Source organism: Aotus nancymaae, unplaced genomic scaffold (genome assembly GCF_030222135.1).
Source record: "Aotus nancymaae isolate 86718 unplaced genomic scaffold, 86718_ANA_hifiasm-v0.15.2.pri h1tg000019l, whole genome shotgun sequence".
Taxonomy (NCBI): Eukaryota; Metazoa; Chordata; class Mammalia; order Primates; family Aotidae; genus Aotus; species Aotus nancymaae.
Window position 1 is genome coordinate 40,111,724 of NW_026988431.1, and position 26,384 is coordinate 40,138,107.

The window sequence follows — 26,384 nt, forward strand, 5'->3', positions numbered from 1 at the left end:
TTAGTTTAGCATTAAGTCAAAAATATTTAACCAAAATGTATAACTATCATAGTAGTTCAAATTCAGTGTGTTTTAACAAAAACTCTTTCTCGAAACATATAATCTTTATGACCAAAATAAATTAGTTTTGTATTTGTCTAAATTCAATTCAGTGTTTTTCCTGTAATGATTTTAAGCACTAATGCAAGAGAGAAGGTCCACAAAATATCTGCCGCTTTATTTTGCATTAATTTGTTTCTTGCATATTTGAGAAAATACATTCAAAATTGAACAAAATGTAACTAAAAAACCAATTGTATTCAAATTGTAAATCTGTGGATTATCTGCAGTACTAGAGTAACATAACTCTGAGAATCAAGTACTCATAGATACTAAGGTCACCATCATCTATATCAGTATTGTTCACTTAATATCAAATGTTGCTGAGATGTTCATATGCCACCTGCAAAAGGAATTATATATGACTGTTTCAGTGCATCATTTGAAGAAAGTTTGGTTTTGGTCTTACGACAGTGTGAAGAGGTAGATATGGAATGTGAGGCATAGGTTTTACATTTCCCTGAGTTGTCACAAGGATCTGCTGATACAATTTGGCATCATTCATGGTGCCAATAATCTCTGTGTGCATTTCAGAGATAAAACATTTAGCCTCTCTTAAAGGGATGTAGTAATTGTAAAAAAGGAAGATGTTGTGTAAGGTCACTATGCATGGAGATCTTCTGCTTCTCCAATGAGTTCTCATCAGAAAGTGCCTTCTCTTACTTCCTGGGCTCCTGAAGATAGCAGGTCCAGAACCACGCCAAGGCTTTCTACCTGCCTCATTGTGTGCACCCAGGAAAACATGTTTGATTAACCTGAATTATGAATTAAGTTGATATAGCATTGTTTGATAATTGTCATAGAATTGCTTGAGAGGGTTATGTCTTCTTTGGTTGAATCAGAAACAGGGTAAAGCTCAAGATTTATTTTTAAAGTTACATCAATGTGATTCTGTTTTAGGGAACTTTGGAAGTTAGTTTGAAGGCAACATTTTTGATCAAGTGTCAGTTTCCAACCTTACAAATGAAATAACTCTTGCCCGGTACTTGTAAGCCATATACTACATTAGAAATAGTCACATTGTTTTTACTCTATAGTGAACATAAAGAACATAACGACCTTTCCCAAAATAAAATTTGAAAAACTATTTAATTTGCTGTTCAATTTAATGAGATTTACCTAAGATGCCTAACTCCAAGTTGTTGTTATTACCTTTTTAATAAGACAAACTTTTCCTCATTTTTTTGCTCTTTCCATGAGCTAAGTGCAATCTGAATGAACAATATTCAACAACAACAACAAAAAAACCATTAAGTTTTTCCATGAGTTGTTTCAGGAATGAAAGAATTCATTTTTGATTATTTGCCAACGTAGGGCTATCTGATCCTGGGAAGCTTTCTCTGTTCCTTTAATGCCTTTTATAACTATTTACCTCTTTCCTCAATATCCGACCCAGTCTCAATCTTAAAATAATTCTCATCTTTTACTTAATAGAAAAAGCAGAAGCCATTATTAAACAGGTTTTAACTAACTCACCTTCCTACTTCCATTGCTCCAGCCACAGATGGACTTGCATTTATTGTCATCGCTGACTCTCCCAGGAAAGTCTCTCCAATTTTGCTCTGAATCCACTCACTTGTAACCTTCTCGCACACTGCACCTTATCCATGGCCCTCTCTCCTACACACTCATCTCTCTCTCTCTTTACACTTAAAAGCGCTTAAATACAATGCAGACTCTATTATAATGAAAGCAAAAAGCCCATTTCCTTGGCTCTACCTATTCATCTACCAAATTTCTAGACCAGAGATTCTCAAACATTTTGGTCTCAGAAATACTTCCCATCCCTAAAAATTATTAAAGGTCCCAAAAGATCTTTTGTTTGTGAGGGTTATAGTCATTGATATTTACTGTATTCAAACTTAAAACAGATATTTAAATAATATTTATTCATTTTAAAATAACAGTGCTAACATGGTAACATCAATAACATATCCAAAATAACTATATTTTTATAACAAAACATTTAGTAAAAAGAATGGCAAATTTCTTTAATATCTGGGTTAACAGGACACCGCTATACTCATATCTTCTGTGTTTAATTCCTCGTGGGGTTTTTGAAGTATAGGAAGAAATCTAGCCTCATACAAATATGTAACAACAACAACAAAAAAAACTAGACAGGATTATCTTCACAGCCTTTTCAGATCATTGTGGATAGTCTTCTCTGATGACATACCAAAATTTGAAAAGTGACAATTTTAGAAGGGTTGCTTGTGATGTGAAATCTGTATTTGGCACTCTGTTGCATTAAAATCCATTTATGTATATTGCACTTCGAATGGATCTTTCACATGATTTTGTAACTTTGTGCATTGAAAGTTTCCAATATATTGACTCAGTTATATATAGCTTCCAAATATACATTGGAAAATTCCCCCACATACTCATGAGATAATGAGAGTGAAAAAAGGCAAATAACACTTTAATATTAGTATAAAATTAATTTTGATTATTTCTAGACTGTAGGGCCTAAAGATTAAGAGAGCAGGATCTGGTGTGAGACTAATATGTACAACTATAAGCTCTGCCCACTTTAAGAAAGATACAGGCCTCCATTTATCATGGGTATAATAAACTACCTACATCATTAGAACTGTTGTTATGTCGAGATGACATCATACATGTAACATAATGGCACACAATAAATGAACAAGAATGATATATATATTTTTTAACATTTCCTTTTAGTTCTGATTTTTCTCCTGTGCTTTCAATTTATATTCATGTTCTCTACCTTTACTTTGTCCTCTCTTCTGGCATCTCACATTCAGGGTATATGTGTCCTTAGGTCCTGATGAAGAAAACATTCAGGTTAGTCTTGAGCTAAATCCAAATTGGACCAGGAGACAAGCTCATTCATGCTTTTTAAGAAGTGAGAAAATTTCTAGAAAGTGGAAAGCAAAGCAAATTGAGTTCTTTAATCCCAGGATCCAGAAGTTTCACATATAAGGATATGACTTATTAAGGGAAGGATATGACTTACCAAGAGAAATCTCTAACTATGTATAGGGCCTCCTTGAGCATATCTGTGATAGGAAGCATTTTCTCCTTCAGGCTGCTTGAGTCAATGGAACATTTGGGAAGAGCATGATGTTAGCCTGAGAGAATAGTTGCATTTAGCTCCAGGGCCATAGAAAAAAATAGCTGACTTCAGTCATTTTTAAGAAGTCTGGCTCAAGTTGGATTCAAATTTCCTGTTTTGGTTACTATTGCTGTGTAACAAATCACCCCAAAATCTGGCAGTGCCACTTACAACCACCATTTTATTAAGCTTACAGATTCTGGCCTCAGGAATTCAGAAAATGCACAGTAAAAACAGCTTCCCCCTGCTTCTCCTTGTCTGTGGCATCAGCCAGGAAGATTCAAAGGCTGAGAGAAAACTGAAAGAGCTGGAATCATCTGAAGGCTCATTCACTCACTGTGGGGCTCAGTGCCTATGCATAGTCTCTCCAGGGAGCCTGAGCTAAATCACAGCAGACAGCTTCAAGGTGTTCAGGCTTTACATGGTGGCTTAGAGCTCCAACAGTGAGTGTTCCAGAAACAAGCTTGAAACTGCACTGCCATTCATGCCTTAGCTTCATAAGCCACAGTGTCGTTTCCATCACACTCACCTGCTTGAAACAGTCACAATCACAAGACTAGCTATACTCAAGGGGAGGGAACAAAGACCCCATGTCTCACTAGTAGTGTCAAATAATTTTTGGCCATGGTTTAAAACTGCCTGGGTTCCAGACAAGAAAACGATTAATTGGAGTTCAATGTAAAGAACAATTTAATCCTCTGAGCATGGACCCAGGGCTGGAGAACAAACTGAACCAACAAAAGGTTTCCGAGTCCAGGGAGTAAGCGGTTAACTTGGATGTTTCATGACTTGGCTGGCTTGGGCTGGAAAAGCATCAGTTTCTTGGGTAGTAGAGCTGGATGTGAAGAGACTGAATGTGGAAGCTTGGCAAGGAAATTGGAGAGTAGAGAATAAAGAAAACAAAATCACTCATAATCCAACTCCCCAGAAGCAACCAGTTTTTACATTCTGATGTGTTTCTTCTAGTGTTGTGTCTGCATATATGTATATTTATGATTTATGCTGCATGTATGTGTATATAAACAAGGAACATGCATGTGATGCAACATTGCAATCATACCATGTAATAAATTTTATGTCCTATCTTTCAACTCAAGCACTGGCTTACTTCTCATTAGCATCCCACTCTGAAGAGATTTACATTTCAGTTCTGTTCACTTCTGCTAAATCAGCTAAGTTAGTCCTGACAGAGTTCCTGTGTGCCTAAGTTTCTCTGTCCATTGCCAACAACTTGCCACTAAGTCTTTGTTGCTATTGTTTTTTAAGTATTTGCCAATATGAAAAGGACTTTCCAATAAAGAAAGGAACAAAGTCATTAATTACTCCTGTCCATAAACCTAAGGGCCAAAGCCTCTAATATATTAAATAACAAAGTTTCTTCTGCACTATAAAGCAGACTCTGCCATGCACCATGCACCATTCCTGGTGCAGCAGCAACAGCAGCAGCAAAGATTACAACACACAAAAACAGAACTGCTACTGCAATCATTGCTCATCCCTTCCAGAAATATTGAGAAGGCTCCAGGTTACATATTTGGCCACCTAAGGTCTTACCTGGTTTTCTCCTTGTAACAAATGCCTAAAAACAATATAATTGACTCCCATTCCCTCAACTGGTACCTTCATTTACCAGCAACCACTTTTTATGAGCTAGAAAAGAGGCCAATTAACAGCTCCCAAGCTTGCTGTGCTGACTTCAGAGACACTTACTTCATCCCTCAATTCAGCTTCTGAAAGCAGGAACTACAGAACAATTTGGTGAGGAGAAAAATTATTCCCAGATTTTTATAAGAGGACAAAACTTTAGCCAGGAGTTAAATGTCTGTTGCTGAAAGACTTAGAAGAGCATAAGAAGAGGGAGTCAAGCTGAATATAGAACATGTTGCATTTTTAAACAAAAATGTCTTTTTTTTTTTTTTTAATGGCCAATGGATATTTTCAAATAACTAGTGTCTGCTTTAAAGTAGCTATCATGACTGGGAACACAATAATTCTAATTCTAATGATGCTATTCTTATCCATGCTCTTTTTTTCTTCTTTTTTAAATTATTATTATACCTTAAGTTCTGGGATACATGTGCAGAATGTGCAGGTTTGTTACATAGGTATACACGTGCCATGGTGGTTTGCTGCATCCATCAACCCGTCAACTACATTAGGCATTTCTCCTAATGCTATCCCTCCCCTAGCCCCCCACACCCCAACAGGCCCTATATCCACCCTCTTTTAAACATATAATTTGAAGTTATCTTTATAGAGACCATCATATTATTTTGCTTATACTCAATGGCATTTATTCAATATTTATTTAGTCCCTACTTCTTGTTATTTACTGTTATAGGCAGTGAGGATATAAGGTAAACATAACATACAATATCTCCAGCTTTTCAGAACTTATAAACAAGAAAACAAATTATATATTTTTTTATATATATAAGTTATTGAGGTACAGGTGGTATTTGGTGACATAAGTTCTTAGTGGTAATTTGTGAGATTTTGGTGCACCCATCACCCGAACAATATATGCTGCACCATATTTGTAGCCTGTTATCCCCTGCCCCCCTCCCACTTTTCCCCCAAGTCCCCAAAGTCCATTGTATCATTCTTATGCCTTTACGTCCTTATAGCTTAGCTCCCACGGATCAGTGAAAATATATGATATTTGGCTTTCCATTCCTGAGTTACATCACTTAGAATACTAGTTTCCAATCTCATCCAGGTCACTGCAGATGCTGTTAATTCATTCCTTTTTATGGTATATAGTATTCCATCATGTATATATACCACAGTTTCTTTATCCACTCGTTGATTTATGGGTGTTTGGGTTGGTTCCACAATTTTGCAGTTGTGAATTGTGCTACTATAAACGGGTGTGTGCAAGTATCTTTTTTGAATAATGACTTATTTTCCTCTGGGTACTCAGTAGTGGGATTGCTGGATCAAACAAATTAGTAAGAAAAAAAAAACAGTCCCATCAAAAAGTGGGCTAAGGACATGAATAGACAATTCTCAAAAGAAGATGTACAAATGGCCAATAAACATGAAAAAATCACTAATGATCAGGGAAATGCCAATCAAAACCACAATGTGATACCACCTTACTCCTACAAGAATGGCCCTAATAAGAAAAAAAAAATTTTAAGTAGGTATCGGTGTGGATGCGGTGAACAGGAAACACTTCATTGCTGGTGGAAATGTAAACTAGTACAGCCACTATGGAAAACAGTGTGAAATTCCTTAAAGAACTAAAAGTACAACAAATTATATTTCTGATGGTATTAAGTGCTAAGAGAGCATGATGTGAGGGACTGGATGGGTCTGGGTATGTTTTTCTGAGGTGGTGACATGAAGAAAAGGAATAAGCTACCTTAAGACATAAGAAGAATGATCTAAGACCCTTCTGGGAAACAAAGCTTTGTGAGTAAATGAAAAGCCACTGGTGGTTTTCAGAAAAGAGTAACTTAATTTGGTAAAGATGGATTTAACATAAATGAGAGAATATGGTGAGTGTTTCAACTGAAGCATAGAGTTTATGAGACAAATTCAGTTTCATAGTTTGCGGAATAGGGAGTCATTTTTAAAAGATGATTTCCAAAACTGTGTTAACATTAGATACCTTAAGAGATTATGCTCACCAGGCTCTCACCACAACTAAGTCCTGACAAAGAATAAATATTTTGTTAAACACACACACACACACACACACACACACACATACACACACACGGGAAGCTGGGTTTGCAAACAATTTGGTGTATCTAAAAACTGAACAAATGAGTTATCTGTAGCTGGAAAACTTGGCTACTCACATTGCTTTTCTTTTCTTTCCGGGAGGGTTAAATATGATGTTTGCTTTTTTTAAAAAAATTCTTCACAAAAACTTTAATGGCAAATAGAATCTACAGTTTGTCCAAATGATCACATTCAAACTTAAAGGGGCCCAAGGTAAGGCAGTCACCCGAACTCTAAAATTAGAAATGGGTCATGGTTCACTAGGGGAACTCCTGCTAACATAGACATGGAAACATAGTATTCATGCACATTTTTTCCCATTTCATTTACTTTACCACTCAGACTTTGGGTATCTTCCCGTAAGTTTGTCTGTGACTCAGTTTTAGTTTCAGATGACTTAATGCTTCCATCTAATCAAAGGAAGGGAACATGATTATTTAACATATCCATGATCCCCAGTTAGGATGCCAGGAACCTCTAAGAGGGCTAATCTTGTGGCTTGGCATTTTCATCTTTTCTTTTTACTTAAAAAAAAAATCATTGCTTACATGTGGCCTGCTAACCAACATTTCCTTCATCCCTTGAGGATATTTCTGGGTCCATTTGCCTTGATAGCATATAAAAGACTATCCAAGAGCCTAAGTTACCTTGTATAGAGCAAAACTAGACCAGTTCTTACACTTCCTTCTTTGTTTTACCTAGTAAAAATGGTAATGTTTGCAAGGGCCAGCCTCATCCACATATACGATCTCATTTTAGTTCTCACAATCACACTTATCAAAACAATTTAGGCACTATGGCTTTAATTTTACAGATGCAGAAGTGAAGGAGCACAGAGCTTTGTGTCTGGCCTAAGGTCACTTAGTAAGGCTGGTTGCTGGACTTAAGCCAATGTCTGGGCCCCACAAAATTTAGTACACTCTAACTAATACATCACAATGTTTCTATAGAATACATCCAAAACTTACCAGACATGCTTTCCTATCCCCAAATGAGTACTAGACACTTACAGTTTAAGTGTTTGTTGTGCTCTTATTTTATATTTGTTATATATTGTCACAATTTGTGTGGTTGATGGAAAATTCCAGAAAATGAAGTGTAAAAGTTGGCAGAGATAATAGTCCTTTATCTCTCTAGACCATTATGGAAAGAGATTCTGTGGTTTATATTTAAAAATAACACTGAAAACAGCATTCAGGACATAAATTTACTGCAATTTCCCTATCCTCTAAAGCTTACATTTCCACATCAATAAAAGTGGGATGATACATGGAAAGGGGTCCTGATAGTTCTGCGCACGCATCAGCTAGCCTATATGAGCATTTTCTTGATTTACAACATTTTTGTGTGGTTCAGGAAAAAAAAATTAGTAAAAACTCTAATAGGTTGAATTGTTTAAAAGGAGGAAGGTGTAAGGGTGGGGATGGAAGTACTAGGAGTGGACTTGGGAGTTGCTTACTTATTGAGTTATGAGTGAGGGAATACAGCAAGAAACTAAGCCAGTTGTTGTAAAGCTTAGGACTATTCAGGAAGGGAGATGAATGAAGACTTCTAGGAGGTATTACTGCGCATTAGCAAGGTGATTCGTCTTTGTTTTCTCCTCAGTGTTCAGTCTCCTTAACAATCCTTTATATACAGAGAAAATCTACATTGCTCTTTAGTGATTATCAGAGTACTGCTGTGTTTTGTTTGTAGGGTTGCCAGATTCGACAAATAAAAATACTGGGAAACACAAGAAGTGCTCCCTGCAATTAAATCTGATTGCATTCAAGGACATGGAGATAAGCAATGAATAGACTTTTTGTGTCTCAAATATTGCATGTGACATTCTTTTACTAAAAATTGATGTCTGAAATTCACATTTAATAGGACCTGTATTTCATCTAGCAACTTGGCTAAAAACACAGATAAAAGCAAGACAGTTATTGGCTCACATGCAAATTGAGGGAAAGTTTCCTGGAGGCTTTCAGGCAGCAACAGCTGTTCCCATACTTGTCTCGACATTAGAATCACCTGGAGAACTCCAGATGCCAGTACAGTGGCTCTGAAATTCTGCCAGACTGGGATTTTTCAAAGTATTCCATGTGACTCATGTATAACAGTGAGGAGCTGGTGACTGATGTCCAGTACTTCTTAACTTGCCCTATACATAACAAACATACAGGGAATTTTTAAGTATATTATGCCTAGATTACCTCAATAACAATTAAATCAATGTCTACAGGCAAGACCCTTGTATTGCTATTACTAAAATGTTTTCAGGCCGGGTGCAGTAATCCCAGCATATCTAGCTGGGATTTCACGCCTGTAATCCCAGCACTTTGGGAGGCCGAGGCGGGTGGATCACAAGGTCAAGAGATCAAGACCATGCTGGTAAAGATGGTGAAACCACGTCTCTACTAAAATACAAAAATTAGCTGGGCATGGTGGTGCGCGCCTGTAGCCCCAGCTACTTGGGAGGCTGAGGCAGGGGAATTGCTTGAACCCGGGAGGCGGAGGTTGCAGTGAGCCGAGATCACGCCACTGCACTCTAATCTGGTGCCTGGCAACAGAGACTGTCTCAAAAAAAAAAAAAAAAGTTTTCAGTAAATGTTAATATTTCTTCACTATAGAGCCCTAAATTATAGCCTAAAAATGGCATCCCATGGCATTTCCAGCTATAGGAATGTCATTTCTGAATAAATCTCAAAAAGTTTATCTTAAATTTTAAATTATGAAATTAATATTTTTCTTATATATTCAAGCGGTGCAGAAAAATCTAAAATAAATATTAATTCCCAAAATCTACTTTCTTGAGGTATCTATTAAAACCTTGATCTATTTTTAACTTATTAGAAAATTTTTAATCATTTACCAAAATATGGAGAATTATATGCTTATACTCTGAAAAGAATGTGTCCTACATAGAAAAACTGTAGCAATCAATTAGGTTAAATTTATCTACTCTTAGACATATTTTTTTAAATTAACATCTGGGTTAGGGCTTACATATTTTAAAAGCTTATATGTTGGGAGATAAGTATTTTATTATTGGGTTTAGATGCAGATAAGAGACCTCCCCAAAAATATTTTATTTGAACATTTTATTTCTTAAGTATAAACAGTCTAGGAATCATATGGCAGCTCTGTGGTGGTATCGTTTTATCTAAGAAATCTCAGCAACCCAAGTTTCTTCTATCTTATTGTTCTATTATTCATAGTGTACATTCCCAAGATCAGCTCATGGTCCAACAAAGGTGTTCTGCTGCCAGACTTCACATTGACACTGGAGTCCACAAGAAGCAGGAAAGAATAAATGGCAGCAAAAGATATATACCATTTATCTTTTAAAGAAGTTGCCACACTTCACTTTTAATGGGCCAGAACTTTGCCATGTTTCCACACCGAGGTGAAACGAAATAGTTTTATTCCAGGCTTCAATGTGAATCAATGAAACCAGAAGCTATAATATTAGAGAAGATTTCAACAGACAAGCATATCCCTTCTGCAATCATTCCCCACTCCTGACATTTCCATGTGAGATAATGGCATTACAGAATGCTCCTGACCATTCTCTGCCCTCTGTAAGAAAAAAACTGAGCATGAGTAGTTCAACCCCTTCTTTTTGTCTCTCTTCGGGGAGGCAGGCTGTCTGAAGGGCACACACAGTCCTTCCTCCTCCATGGGGTAGTATTAGAGACACAAGCCTCTACCAGGAACTGTTTTTCCACCTCTGCCTGAGACAAGGAGGGTAACTGATTATATATCATTCTACAAACCTATTGATGCCAGAATATATGGCATATCTTTAAAACAGCCTTATCAGGATAAAAATGATTTCTGCTTTCCTTTGCTATTTTTCAATAGATTTCACTGACAAAGTAATCTCTCAAAACATCAGCAACATATACATAGTTTCCTTCTGAAAGTTACACAGCTATCAGTGAAGTAAACAATATAATATCTCCCTGATTTCTATGTCCAGGCAGGCCCTCTGGTCGTATCTCAAACAAATGTCATGGACACTTTGTAAACAGAAATACATGAAGTCATATAGAATACATAAAGCCATGTAGAATTAAGAGAGATACACAAACACAACAAATAAAAAAATAGAAATGTTATAACTATTAGAAAAAATAATAATATCTAAGTAATTCAAAGGGATAAAATAGACCCTTAGCATGGCCAGGAAAAATGTTCGTAGCTGTCATCTGATTTGCCAGACTTTTGAAAAAAATATCCCCACATCCCCAGCCATATTGTCTATTCTTTGTCACCTGTCAGGTCAGTAGGCAGGTTGGGTCACATCTGGGCAGACTCTATTCCATGCCCATCAGCCATATTTTCCTTTTCCTACAGAAATAATGGCTTGATTCTGTCTGCACCCATCTGACATTCTCTTGTTAACTAATAATTACATCTCTGCAAAGCAGGAAAGTCTATCAATTAATAGTTTTTAACAACAAATGCAAAAATACATATTTTAATAAAGAAATTGAACTCAGATGTGCATGGTGACTACAGAAGAAGAGAAAGGTATATCAGTGTATCAATGGAGGAATAAAAAAAAAGTCTGTTTCTCAGGACATACACATTTTAAATGTCTTTGTTTTTTTGATAACATAGTATTTTGTTTCTCCTTTATAGTTAGAAAACCTCTGCAATTAATATGGTTTATTGGGGTAGACACCAGTGTGCTTAAAAAAGATTTTGAACATTAGAATAATTTGAAACTGGGTTTTAATTTTTTCATGCTTAAAATCTCAATGTTACAAAATATGTTACTTTAAAATGTTTTAAATCTACGCTAAATTTTTGCTGTGGTGGCACAGAAACTGGGATAAAAATGACAATCTGTATTTTTAGTTCCGGTTTGATTACTAATTAATTCTCAATGTAATTTTGGACATATAACCTGGGTCTCTCCCACATCTTTCCCTTATATATTAGAATGTAGAGTAGATGGTCCTTAATACTTCTTCTGATTTTAAAATACACTGATTCTATTCATTAAAATTTATAGATTAGTACTGACAAATTCTTGGATTAAAAAAATGAGCATAGTTTAACAAAAAAAATCCATGAGCTAGTGCTGCCCCCTATTGCAGCTTGTTTCATTCAGCTTTCTGACGCGTGGAGTGGAGAAAGGCAGCAAAGCTAGATAAATATTTTGTCACTCTACTTGCTGGTCTCTGACACTCTCCACTTGTCTATTTTTGTAAAATCAAGAGCTTTTAAAATGGTCTGCTCTTTAACTATGTTTGCTTTTATCTGTTACAATGAAAAAAGTTAAAACTCACGTAAATTATGTTTAGTGATTGTTAGCTAAGACAATTTGAGCACCATGTTTTCAAAACTGTTTATAGAGATTGCTCCTATAATTTCCCAAAATAAATTTGCCTAAGCCTGATCACAGAAGAGCTGACACAATTTTAAATGAATGTATTTTATTTAGCAACACTACTAGAAATATTTAACATTTTAAGAGAATCTGGAACTTAATAATTCATCTCAAAGAGAAAACAAACATTTAGTTATAAGTTAGGTATAACATAGTAGTAAGTTGCAAATTTCAAAATTATATGGTTATATTTATGTTAAGGAATTTTTCTCTGAATATTTCACTGTAAAAATTATATGTAGTTTAAAAAAATAGGTCACTCACATTGCTAGCAACCTTGCAAACTAGATAATCTTAAAATCCTCTTTCCACAGAACATCTAAAGTCTGACTGAAATATAACTAAAAGCCACTTAGATGCAAAATGTAGATTTTGGGAGAGTACAAGATTTTAGCAGAAGTCAAAAATAAAAAATAATTGGAAATTTTTGACTATTAAGCTTAGTTTGACATTTTCCTTGGCTTCTCAAATCAAAGGAGTCACCAATCTTAATTAGCAAGGGGCTTTTATTTTACCCATCACCAGGAGGCTGGAAGTGAGGTCCTGGGCTTAGGCAAGGCTTGGTATTTGAAGAGAGAACCCCCAGTAAAGTGAAAAGTCTCAAAGGGACACATTCCAGTGTAAAAAGTGAAATAGAAAAATTGGCAAATAGAAATTAAGAGAAAGCTTGATTATTTTGACCTCTGCTACAGGTAGGGAAAATTTGTTCCCTGAGAATTCATAAACCAGGATTTGTCCACATCATTTAGGGGTTCATATTTGAAATGCATACATGACTTGGGAAACACCAAACTGAAGAAGGAATATAAAAAATGGTCATCAGTTGGTAACACCACTGAGGCACCAGTAGGAGCAAAGGCAAGCCTCTCTGGAGAGAGCTACCCTCAGACAAGACTTCCTTGGAGTCTCTTAGGTTTCCTGGCCATAGTCCTAATTTGAAAATACATGAAGTAGCATGCCACCTTTCTTCTCTATTTCTGTTTCCCTATATTTCTGGTTAACAGAAAAAGAAATCAAATATTACACAGAGATGAAAGAAAAACAAGACATAAAAATGTAGAGTGTAGCCTCTGGATGTTTGTACCAGTACTAGGCTGTTTTGGTTATTACAGCTTTGTAGTATAATTTGAAGTCAGGTAATGTAATGCCTCCAGCTTTGTTCTTTTTGCTTGTCATTGCTTTGAGCAGTCAAATAATGGCTTTGTGAATATACAGCTAGCTGAGTGGCCTTGCGCAAGACACCTAAATCTTCATTTTCTACTTTGTAAAATGGGAACCGTTATAGTAATCTATCTCATAGGGTTATAATAATTAAATGGGTTAATATATAGAAAGTCTTTAGGATTGGAAGAGTATCTGGCTTATAGGAAGGATTAAATAGAGCTGGCTGGTTTTGATCATCTTCATCATTATCATTGTTATTATAGGCAGTTGCATTACACCACTTATCTCATGATTAGGTTTTTTTTTTTCTCCGTATGTGCCCCAGATGCATATCCATCTGTCCTAGAATTAAATCTTTGGGTAAATCTAGTATCCCCAAATTAGATGATTTCACAACTGGCTTCTGTGCTGAGAAGCAGTACAAGTAAGAACAGCAAGAAATTTAATGGGCAACTATTATGCTAGCTAATGACAATACATACATGTTTTTATAATTTGCAATTTACTTTTTTTGTTTAGATATTATGTGCAAAGGCATTACCATCACCCCAGCTCTAGCACCTTCCCCACCCTCATTAAACACACTAGTGAACACTCACCACCAACCTACTCTGGGCAGCTGGGACACAGGATTAGGACAACTGGCCTCATCAGAGTTCTGGTTGGAGATTGGGCAGCTGTACAAATTTCTTGCATTAACTAGGTTCCACCTCTACTACTCTCCCTTTTCTAGGAGCTTTCGTGTATCTCACCTTTTATCCAATTCTTTCGTTTTCCTTCATTACAAGTATAGCAGGGAAAGAAACTCCTTATAGCACTTCATCTTCTTGTTACGATCACCTCTTGATGAGGTTTGCTCTTCCTCTGAAAAATGAGATTGATGTTTACCTCATTATAGAGTTGTGAGAATCCAGTAATACACATTTTCAAACAAAAACACTATATTTATTTTATGTAATACTTAGCTTTGTGTTACAATTGTTTGTCGACTTGCTTCACCCTTGCTGACAGACCACATGTTCCTTTCCATCTTCTTGAACACCTAACACAGTGTCATACACATATCTGAATTTTTTTCATTTACTCACCAATATTGATTGAGCATCTTAGATATACCAGACACTGTCCTGTACTCATGGTTTACCATAATAAGCAATCAATCCCAGCTTTGCTTGATGAAATAGCAAAATTAACATTTTCAGTTACACCCACCATGTATTCAGCTTGCAGACATAGCTATAAAGTGCATCTTACTTACCTCCAACAGGAACAAGAGGTTTCTCTGGGCATATGACACAACCAGCCTGCCTTAACTGTCTCATTAAATGGGACAAAAACATATTATGCAGCACTTGAGATGGTGCTAATGACATGGCCTTTGAGTGTGCCAACATTCCACTGAGCATGTGTTCATTGTTGTCCTCAAAAATGTGTGTTTTGTTTGCTTAAAAGTCTCTCTGGCCCACTAGCCTCTGAGTCCCTGAGAGTAATAATTATGTATTTATCTTTGTATTGCTCTCTGCCTTAAGAAATAGTGAGTCTGAATTTAGTAAATGTTCAGTAAAGTGCTGATGGAATGAAATAATGGAGAGGATGGAAAAAGTTTTATGATTACTATAGTAAATATTTCAAAAATATATCCTCTTACTATATTTTTATTCATTTAGCAGACACTGAGTAAATGCCTACCATGTGCTATTATTAACCATGCTAAGTGTTAGCACATAGTATATCAAGCTGCCTCACTTTGGCTACTTTGGAGTATTTCACTCTGCTTTTCTCTGAGATTTACAATTTAAGAGGCCTAGAGGAAAATGGGAAGTGCATTCTGTGAAGTTATGGAAAAAGATCCATTTTTAACATTAGCTATTACTAGCCAAATAGCTGAATTTGATATTAGTTTATTAAATCCAGAATTTTTATGGGTTTCCCAAGCTTGCTTCTTTCAATATATATTAAATCCAACCTTGAACATTGGGGGAAAAAAGACTGAAAAGTAGCCAGTTGCTCCAACGGGAACAATATACCATACTCTAGAATCACTCTAATTATTCTATGCCTGCATTTAATTTAGTATCTAGTTGGTTAGAAAATCAGGCTATTAAATAGGTCTTGTAACCTGATTTTTGTATAATTTCTGGAAAATCTGGTCATTTAGAAAAAATATTTTAAAATGCATCCTTCACTGACAGTTACAAATTCTAGCAACTTTTCTTAATGATATGCTGACACTGAAATTATTCTTGAAATTTAAATGTATTTTAAGAAGATTAGAAATAAGCATTTACAAATAACTTGGTCATATAAAAAAGCTAGTTACTACTAAGGAATACTACAGAAATGACTTTAATAGTATTAAATTTATATTAGAAAGCAAGGGCCTTGAATAAACCTAATAATCAATAAAAATTACTTCAGAATCCCTGTGAAAAAAGGATTTGAAGATTCAAAGTTAAAAAATAAAACAGTGTTTTACTATTAACCATTGTATATTTATTTAAAAGCCACAAACAATATGAAAAAGCATAAAAGCACAAATTTCAGATAATTTGTTTAATCAACCTGATAGTTTTATACAATAAAATATCATTAAGAAATATAGAAATTATGTGAATTGTATTAAAACTATGACATTCGATAATATTTTATAAAGACAGAGAAAATTTTAACTCTAAGAGACACAAATACCATAAATTTTTTAAAAAGAAATTTAAAATATCACATCTTATGCTAAATATATATAGACATATTTATTATGATGCAGCAGGTCTTGGAATATAGGGATTTAGGCAAGTTAAAAAGAAAAAGTTTATATGGTTAAACTTTCTGAATATTCTTTGTCTGATTTTCTATTTAAAAATCAGACACTGTTGTAGGAAATACATATGTCATAGGAAATATATACGATTGCAATGGCACTTTCAAATATAAGGCAATTAATGTTTTAGAAAGCAGCAACTTTTTTAAAAAAGCTAGTAGCAGCGTGTAAAAATGAGCATTACAAGAAACTCAGCAAAACAACTTTTACCCTGAAAAGATAAATATAATTTAAAAAACGAAGCACCTCTCTTTCATTGAAAAATGAACTGTAGGTTAAGGCCCTTATCTCAGAATAACCCCGTCTAAGAACACTTAGGCTTTCTTTATTTAATAAGGAGCGGAAGAAGAATACACCCCATTCTACATACTGACTGTGTTGAAAAAATGTAGTCCATGTGCAGGTAGAAAACTAAAGTGTGACAGAAGGAAGTTAATCAGAGTGCATTCACTTATACACTATGTTTTCATTAGTTAACACAAAAATGTGTAATTGATAAGTTACTATTGGTCCTACATATTACTTACTGGCATGCTGTAGATCGTAGAGAAATAGAATATTTGCTCTATTTTATCATTACTCTGTGTAGATACATATTTATCTATCATGTAAATAAAAAGAAGCAATGCAGTATTAGCTGTGCTGGCATTTGTAGCTTTCACTTTTTATTTTATAAAGCCTTAAGTGCTACATAAAATGTCACATTTCCAAATTTAAAAACGTAACTCCAATTCTTCCCATTAGAACAGCATGGTGATCACCAAAGATCTTCTTGAAAAACAACGAAAACAAAACCAAAGATCTCTTCTGTATCACATCAAATGAGATACAAAGGTGTTCTAGGCAATCTTAGAGATTTGGCAACATATTTTATATATAAGGCATCTGTGGCCAAGAGAGGTTATGGATTAATTGTACAAATATATTATGTATAAATGTATTAAAGACAAGCTTCATGTAATGACACCAATGTCTCTAAGTTGTTCAGCGTTCTTGATTGGCTGTGGCCCTGGTCAGCTCCTTTCCTGATAATCTGATTCTGCCTTCATATATAGGCAGCTCCTGATCATCCATGCCAGTGAATGAGAAAACAGTCATGGAATATATAAACCTTAACATTAAAAAAAAAATACATTTTTTATTTTGTAATAAAATCAAATTTCCCACTGAAACCTTCAAAAATTTTGCAGAATGAGGTTTTGATACACATGTACAAGTAGTACCTTCTGAGTACAAGAAAACATAATTATTTCTGTCTGCCTTTTTGTTTTTAACGATGAAGACTAACATTCTTTTCACATGGAAACAAGTTTGTCTTCAGTGTGAGCACATGTTGGTGGAGTGGAAAGGTAGGAAAGGGTTAGAGATTTCTATCCTAGCAACGTTGTTTTATCCTAAAACGTTATTTTATCCCAGCAACGTTTGCTCTAAAAAGCCTATTATTTCACTGCCTATTAATATGAGAACTCTGGGATTCATTATCCCTTATCTCATGTTTATAGTGTTTTAAGCTTAGTTTATAGATGTTTACTGGGTTAATGAGTCATAGCTTTTCAGGATGAACTCCTATTCTACCAGAGAGACACTCAATTGAAACACACTTTCAGATTGTGTTCTTGCAAGCACATTCTCAGCTGTCAAAGTGAACACCCAATAAAGTACTCTGCAAAGCAAAGAAATGCACTTGCAAATAATTGAGTGTTGACTGTAAGCCCAACCCAACTTTTCAATTTTTCAAAATTAACCATAGTTGATGGCTTGCTGTGTTTCTCTATCTTGAACGTTGTGGTGGTGATCTTTCAAAATACATGAAGTCCTGAAATTGGAAAAAGAATTATATGTAGATATATAGAAAATTAGGTATAATGCATGTAGTATTATCCTTTGTAATTTATTAAGCAATTCTCTGATTCCAGTTAAAATAAATAAATCTAGGGAAATATTTATGAAGAGGACCTATTGTGAAAAGCAGCAGTAACAAATTTGGAATTGTTAGTTTTCCATTGTAAGTACCAAGTAACTGAATTTCATCATTAAAAAAGAGGAAAAACTTCATAATTGAAGGATTGGACAACCCCAAGAAGTACATTGACAGGCAGAAAGGAAGGAGGGAAAGGACATCTACTCTAGAATTAGTTCATTAAGAAATCATAGGCTAGGCATTTTTAAGTAGTGAGATGACAACATGCAATGATGACAATTATACCCATTGGATACCTAATGTCATCTAAGCACTCTCTTAGTCATTTTACTCATGATAGCTAATAGTCATAACCTGGAAAAATATAAGTATTTTTATCTCCATTTTACAGATGAGGAAACTGAGGCTAACAAGTGTTAAACACTTTATAAAGCATGTAACTAGTAAGTGGCACAGAGATGAGCTGGCTTAGTTTCAGGGCTTATTCTTTTACTACACTATACTGCTTCTCCACAGAAAGAACAATTCTCTCAGGATAACTCAAAAATAAAAGGCTTACAATTAGGAAGCAAGCTCCAAAAATCATGGCTTTCATCTTTACATCCAGGTCTAATGGGAAGTGAATGTCAAAATGGTCAGCATCTGCCATTGCTGACAACAAACCATTCCACTTCCGGATAATACTGCCGATGTTGGATACACCATCAAGGGATTTGACCTGGAATGACAAGAATGTGCTTTTATGATGATGGAAATGCACTGAAGCACATGTTTTAGTGTTCTGCTTATCAGTTTACACTGAGATAGCATTAATACAATGCAGAAAAAGACTATGGTAATTATCCAATTTGAAATGAGAAAACAATGGCAAAAAAGGGTTAGGCGCCTTGCAACTGGTTAATAACTGAGCAGGTTTTATCTTAAAATTCTCAGGCTACTGCTCTTTCTTCATCTTTGAATGAGTTATTAAGGGACCTTTTAAGAGGAGGTATGATTTGAACTGATTATGAAATTCTTCTCAATATAGCAAAGGGTGGGAATTGGGAGAGAATCACTTCCAAAAGGGGAAACCTGGCACTTGCCACAGGGAAAATAGCCAAATACTAACTTCTAATGTCACTTGGAAATGGGAATGATCACACACACACTGCCCTAGCAATTTGGCTTATCTACATTGGACTTTTAATAAATAAGCAATGCTTAATGATATAATGATATTTTAACTAAGGAAAGTTTCTTGAGTATCATAGGAAACATATGAAGAAGAAGTTTTGAAGATGAGTCTTGCCTAATTGCAAGGCATTCAAAAAATATTCTTTAAGAAGCCTAGGAAATATTTCTAGGAATTTCCTTTGTCAGACTTGCAGGGTAAATGAACAAACATTTTGTAGCTAGTGAGATAAAGGCAAAACAAAATAATTTTTCTTTTCATTGAAAAACTGTTATAACTATTATAAGTTTTATCCATGTTATTAGTGTTATCCTATTTCTTGAGGATGCTGGCAAACTTGTATTCTGCAAATAACTATTTTCAGAGCCGTAGGAGTACTAGATATGTTCTGTGATATGTTGGGCACTTGCATTACTTACAGCCTATATTCCTAGCCTGGAAGTCTATGGAAAAAAAAAAGGTTAATTACATATAGCCAACAATAGAATAAATGAATTAGGTCAAGCTATTTACTCTCAGAACATTTAATGTTTTAAAGATTTCTTTTTATTTTTATCAAGCAATGAAATCATAAAAAAGCTCTCACTTTGGAAAACTCAAACAATCCACTAACAATAATTTTAAAATCTTTTGATGTCAACTGGTTAATTAACTCTTTCGTTACACTACGTTATTCACTCACATGAAAAAAATCATCTACAACCAGATCTTTCCATGGCCCGTTAGGTATGAGTAGGAAAAATATCAGAAACCTTTTTAAATAGTTTTACCTCAAAAACAGAATCTGAACCACAGCCATAGGTTGAGCATGGCCCACGCACTCTCATCACATTTTCTTTCTTCTCATTTTGGATGCTGTACACTGCCCTGCACAGGTTCCAGTGTTCTGCAACAAAGCCAAGGGTGACGCCAGGAGGACACTGCACCTCCAGCTGCAAACAGAACAGTGACACAAGTTAGGATGCTGCATGGAGACATACACACATACATAACCTAGATGTGTCCTTACTCATTCAAAGAGCAGGGAAATTATGTTGGGAGTGACAGCCTTCCATTTTACCCAGGCCATTATATTTCAGTGAGAAGCTTTAAGGGATGAGATCATGTTTCCCTCTGAGACAAACAGCAGGCTTCATTATGGCTTGTTATATAATGGCCAGTTGTCCAAGCTTAGTGTTCGTAAGCTGCATAAACAACCTTGCCTGGGCTTCTCCAAGTCAACCTCAGAACTTGGAGATGAGGGGAACCTACACACTTATGCTGCCTGCTGTGCTGTAAAAGGTCCTCTGTCTCCTTCCTAGGAGTCTCATTTCTTCTGATTCAATCTATGAAACAGTAACAAGCTGACTTTTTAGATTTGAAGTTGGGTAAAATCAAATCTCTGCCATAACAAGTATAACAGAAAACAAAAGAGAAAAGAGGTATTTTGAAAACTGTATATTGTGAAAAAAACAAAATGTGTGTACGGGTTTATAAAGCCATTTTTTTAAAGTTTTAAAATATTGTCCACTATTCTGTTTTTAGCTATTTATCTTCAACAATATTATTTTGTGAAGAATTAAGATCTTCCTATTTAATAATAATGAGTCATAAAGATTAAATTATTTGGTAAGAGCCCAAAGTGAAAGTTCTATTGACTATTTCTCTGATGTTACATGTACTTTCATAAGAATTTGGGTAAAGGATTACCCAGGACATGGAACAGGACTACACAGCTTCATAAATTGTTAAATTAAGGTACTATTGTTCATATGCATAAATTCACACCTATATAAAAATATATAAATTTGAGAGTATTATAGAACTATCTCATATAAGTTTAAACCCATGAGATAAAAATCAAAATGTATAAAAATAAATTCCTTAAAAAATTCATACCATAGTATACTAGTGAGCCATAAAAAAAATGAACTAGTGATATATGTAAAAACTTGTATGAATCTCCAGGTAATTACTGTGGGTGAAAAAGACCAATCCTGAAAAGTTACATAATATATGATTCTGTTTAAATAACATTCTTGAAATGACAAGATTATAAAAATAGAGAACAGATTAGTGGTTACTGGGGGTTAGGGATAAAGAGGAGGGAGGAAGTCAGATGTGATAATAAAGGAGGATTTTTGTGATGATGGAACTGTTTGGTATTTGTATTGTGCTGATGGAAATATGAATCTATACAAAGTATAAAACTGCATAAACTGAATGTGTACACACACACACACACAAATTAATACAATTAAAACTGGAGAAATCTGAAGAAAAAAACCTGACTAAAGTTATGAGACAAAAGTGTCATAAATTGGACTAGGTTTGCAATTTTTTTTAGGAGTAAGGGTCTTGCTCTGTCACCCAGGCTGGAGTGCAGCGGTGCAATCATAGATCACTGCAGCAGCAACATCCTTAGGTTTAAATGATCCTCCCACCTTAGTCACCCAAGTAGCTGGGACCACAGACACACATCACCAGGACTGGCTAATTTTTTTTTAATTTCTTTTTTTGTAGAGATGCTATGTTGCCCAACCTCCTAGCCTCAAGTGATCCTCCCACCTCAGCCTCTCAAAGTGTTGGAATTACGGGTGTAAACCACCCTGTCCAGCTGTAATTTTGATTTGGTTTACTTTATTTTGGCTTCCTATAATTTCAGAAGGCTGTATTTTTAGGTTTTGATTTAAAAAAACTAATTCACAAATGTGAAGATAAATGCCTACTACATCCAGAAGGATCAAGGATAATAAGTAGATATTCACTTCAGATATAAAGCTGAAGTGAATTTGTGTTATCACAAAGACAATAATAACAAAGAAGTAAGATATCTGGGAACAACAGAAAATATTCATTGAGTACTATACTATTTGCTAGGAAATAGGCGAGGAATTGACTTAATCCTTAAAATGATCATCCTATCCGATAGGGACTATTAATATTTCCATTTTATAGGTAAATAAGGCCCAGAGAGTGTTGTAAAAATTAATATTTAGTAAGGATATTATTTAAAAGATCATTTAAGTATTCCAGTAATCCGATGATGTATTGTACTACCCAGTTTATGTAAAAGAAGACTAAGGCTCAAACAGGTTAATTAAATTGTACAGATTTAAGTAGGTGGCATATATAGAATTCAGACTCTGGTTGGTTTCTCTCTAAAACCACTTTTCTTTTCCCTACAGCAGATAACTTTCTTAGAAGTGCACAGATAATGAGTAACCACATTGTAACTCAGCACATCTGCATTCTAGTTCCAGCCCTGTCCCTAGTCATTTTGAGCCACTCTTTATCTGTAACAATGTATGGGTTACGATGGGTACCCTAAAGGTATTAAGTCTCTTCCAATTCTAAAAGTATGTGTTTATATTTAGCATTAGTTTAGCTGATGATATGTTGGTAGAGTTAGATAAATGCGGTAGATAAATTTCTAATTAAGCAGATGCAACTGATGGAACCATAATTATTGACTACCCAACCCCAATTGTGCCTGATTCACTTATTTAAGCACTAAAAAGCAGTAACCAAAAAGACAAGATCCTCTATGATTTTCCTTAGGTGAGACATTATGGTTTCCTCCCTCCCCACTATCTTCTTCCATTCTGGCTGGCCGGGCCAGGGAAAATCCCTCCTGTGTAGTTCTAGAAGGACCACACTGTGCCGTGAAGAGTAGGATTGAAGCAAACTGTGGATGAGATTTCCATTCTCTGACCTCTTGTCTGGCAGACGGGCAACAGAAGCAACAGCAGGTACATCTGAAGGGTCTCTGCATTGTCATGATTTCTCGGCCCATACAATCAGTGACCCGGAGGACGAAGGGCCTTAGTGTCCGATAGGCATTTCTGGTAAAGTCATCTGTGTCTTCAGTTACAATGTAAACCATCTGGTCTGAGTTGTTTTTAATATCATATCTATTATTAGTTTCAAAACGTGTCATCACTAAAAAATAAAATGAGAAAGTCATCTTAAATTAGAAATATTTAAAACGGGCCTCAGAAAGTCCTTGTTTAGGATTTCTTAAGGGCTTAAAGCAAAATAGCTTTCTTAAAGTTTCAGGTGAAATATGTAGAATTGATTAGAGTACCCCAAAAATCATAGTATCTAAAAGTATTTAAGCAACTGTGAAAATTTAAAACATTTCTTTTAAGAAGTTCAGTGTAAACATTAAAAAAATTTTCTACATAAAAGTAAAGATGAAACAATCCTGTTGTTTCAATTTCTGGAGTATCTGAATTCAGAAAACTTAAATTATAAAACAATTAAAAAGAAATTATACATTTGACCATTAATTAATCAGTTCATGAAACATACTGGGAGGGAGGAGTAGGATCATTACTTATTACAAACAAGAAACAAACCAAGGAAAGTCTAAGGCCTATGTGGTGGCCAAACGAATGTGCACAGTTGGTTTAATGAGGGTCAGTAATCTTGAAGAATGAGCTGAGAACAGGCATCATTTTGATTGTGATCTTTTCTACTTACTTCGAAAGCAAGGGCACTGGACTACGACTCAGCAGATTTGGATTCTATTTCCAGCTCTGCCACTGATTAGCTGACTGTGGTTTAAATTCTATTTCCAGTTCTGGCAGTGATTAGCTGACTGTGGTGTCTCTGGCTAACTCATTTAGTCTCTTGGCTCCTTTTTTTTACTCATCTTTGAAAGGTAAATGTGGAGTAGAAACAATGGATAAAGTGGACGCTATCAACCAGATAAAATGTGAGCCCTTTTCAAATATAAGAGTTTATGATTATATGACATATAGAAGGATAAAATTATAGAAAATAATTCACTTTATTACTTTCTTGAAGATAGGCTAATAATAGAGCAGTATTTTTTCTTTGAACCATTAAAAAATGATTAATATAAAGAAAGAACTAGATACTGGATAATGCAAATTTCCATCTGATTAAAATACTGCTGAGGACTACAAAAATTGTACATACTTTCCAGAGGCTCAAAATGCTGAAGAACATGTATGTTGTCCAACTGTTGGGATAAAACAAAGCAATTAGAAGACAGGAATAACAGAGTTAAAATACCATTGGAAAAGAAACTGATAAAATAGATATTAAAATACATCACTTAATACCAGAATATATTTTTAAAGTCAATAGAATAAAAAAAATTACCAACTGAAATTAGCTTATCTGCCTCTGATCAGATGGATATTAGTGGAGCTGTCCATATTAGAAAAACACTTTTTCAATACTACTTTTAAAAAGTTGTCTGCTATATCAGAAAACAACATCATCTACTTGCTATAGTAATCACATCAGAAGAAGCTGTGTTTATAGATTGTTCCTAGATCAGTTCCTACTCACTGGTCTCTTTACATGTCATTCATAGCCTGGAGTTGTTTAGGAAGTTCAGAACGATTAACACGGACCAGCCATAGAGAAGGGAAGTCTCTCAGTGGCTTACAAAGAACAAACAAGCCAGGGTAAGCCTCACATGGAGTATCCCATTTTATATTATTTTACAGGTACCTCTAGCAGAGGTTTATATACTCACTCACATTCACTTGATCTACAGATGCCAGGGTCTTCCCCAAGTGCACACTTTAATAAGGGAAGGGTCTATACTGGCAGGAAGCATGTGAATAGGATTAGGGGAAGAGAGAGGAATCATTCTTATATGGCAATCCATGAAAAGGATGGCTGGGTATACCATTTGAGAAATTTGTATCTTAGAAATCATTCTAAAGATCAGCAGTTTGATGGGCACATTATCTGTTACATGTGAGAACATTCTAGCAGAAGATAAGAAATCTTTTAGAGGACACACTGATCATATGTGTATTGTTTTACCTCATTTAGACCATTAGACAATTCCTAATCCCTAGGTCCAGAACACTGCCTGAAGTGCCATATTTTACCAAACATTAGTTAAATACATTAATTAATGAAAAATGTACAAATGCAGTAATAACATGAAATTAAAATAACATAACTAAACATGAATGTTATATGGTGTGATTAATTACAGGAGGGTACAAAGGGCATAATCAATGATCAATTAAGAACTTTTTCTTGTATAAAAACAATTACATAAGGAGACTTAACCATGCCTCATAAAATAGCCAAAGTGTCTACTAAAATGGTTTGTAATCCATTTTAGAAATCTAGGGTATTAAACTCTAGAAGTGAAAAGTAAAAATATTAACTACAGGCATACTCTGGAAATAATACAAGTCAGGTTCCAGACAATGCAATAAAGCATATATTGCGAGAAAGTGAGTCACATGAACGCTTTATTTTCTTACTGAACATAAAATTATGTTTACACTAACTATACTGTACTCTACAGTGTGTAACAGTATTAAGTGCAAAACAAGTACATATCTTAATTTTTAAAAACTTTATTGCTAAAAACTGCTAACAATCATCTGAGATTTCAGCTAGTCATAATCCTCTTGCTGATGGAGGGTCTTGTCTCTATGCTAATGACTGCTAACTCGTCAGGGTTGTGATCGCTTGGGGTGGCTGTAGCAACTTCTTAATAAAAGATGAGGAAGTCTGACATATGAATTGACTGACTCTTCTCTGCATGAAAGAACCTGTAGCCCACAATGTTCTTTAATAATATTTTACCACAGTAGAACTTCTCTCAAAATTGGAGTCAGTCCTCCTAAAACCTGCCACTGCTTTATCAACTATATTTATGTAGTATTCTAAACGCTTTGTCATTTCAACAATGTTCACAGTATTCTCAACAGGAGTAAATTCCATCTCAAGGAAGCACTTGCTCTATCCGTAAGAAGCAACTGCTCATGTGTTAAAGTTTTATCATGAGTTGCAGCAGTTCAGTCACATCTGCAGGTTCCATTTCAAATTCTTGTTCTCTTGCTGTTTCCATCATATCTGAAATTACTTCCTCCACTGAAATCTTGAACCCTTCAAACTCACCCACAAAAGCTGCAACCAACTTCTCCCAAATACCTGTTAATGCTGATATTTTGACCTCCTCCCGTGAATCATGAATGTCCTTATTGAATGGCATCTAGAATGGTGAATCCTTTCCACATGGTT

The 26,384-nt window shown here is 35.1% G+C and overlaps 1 protein-coding gene across 7 annotated transcripts in view; it reads right to left on the reverse strand.

The window, feature by feature from the left end:
- Window positions 1-1,961: 1,961 nt before the first annotated feature.
- Window positions 1,962-26,384, reverse strand: part of PLSCR4 (phospholipid scramblase 4) — a 111,477-nt gene continuing 87,054 nt past the window's right edge. For 4 of the 7 annotated variants that reach the window (XM_064378786.1, XM_012437125.3, XM_012437128.3 and 1 more), the window contains 6 exons: window positions 24,300-24,342; window positions 23,068-23,294; window positions 20,144-20,305; window positions 18,762-18,920; window positions 14,216-18,097; window positions 1,962-9,059 (listed from right to left, as the gene is read on the reverse strand). In XM_064378786.1, the coding sequence (XP_064234856.1) occupies window positions 18,053-18,097; window positions 18,762-18,920; window positions 20,144-20,305; window positions 23,068-23,294; window positions 24,300-24,342 (636 nt within the window). In that variant the 3' untranslated portion in view covers window positions 1,962-9,059; window positions 14,216-18,052. The remainder of the gene's footprint in view (window positions 9,060-14,215; window positions 18,098-18,761; window positions 18,921-20,143; window positions 20,306-23,067; window positions 23,295-24,299; window positions 24,343-26,384) is intronic. The other 3 variants (XM_064378785.1, XM_064378784.1, XM_012437126.3) reach the window with 3 other exon arrangements.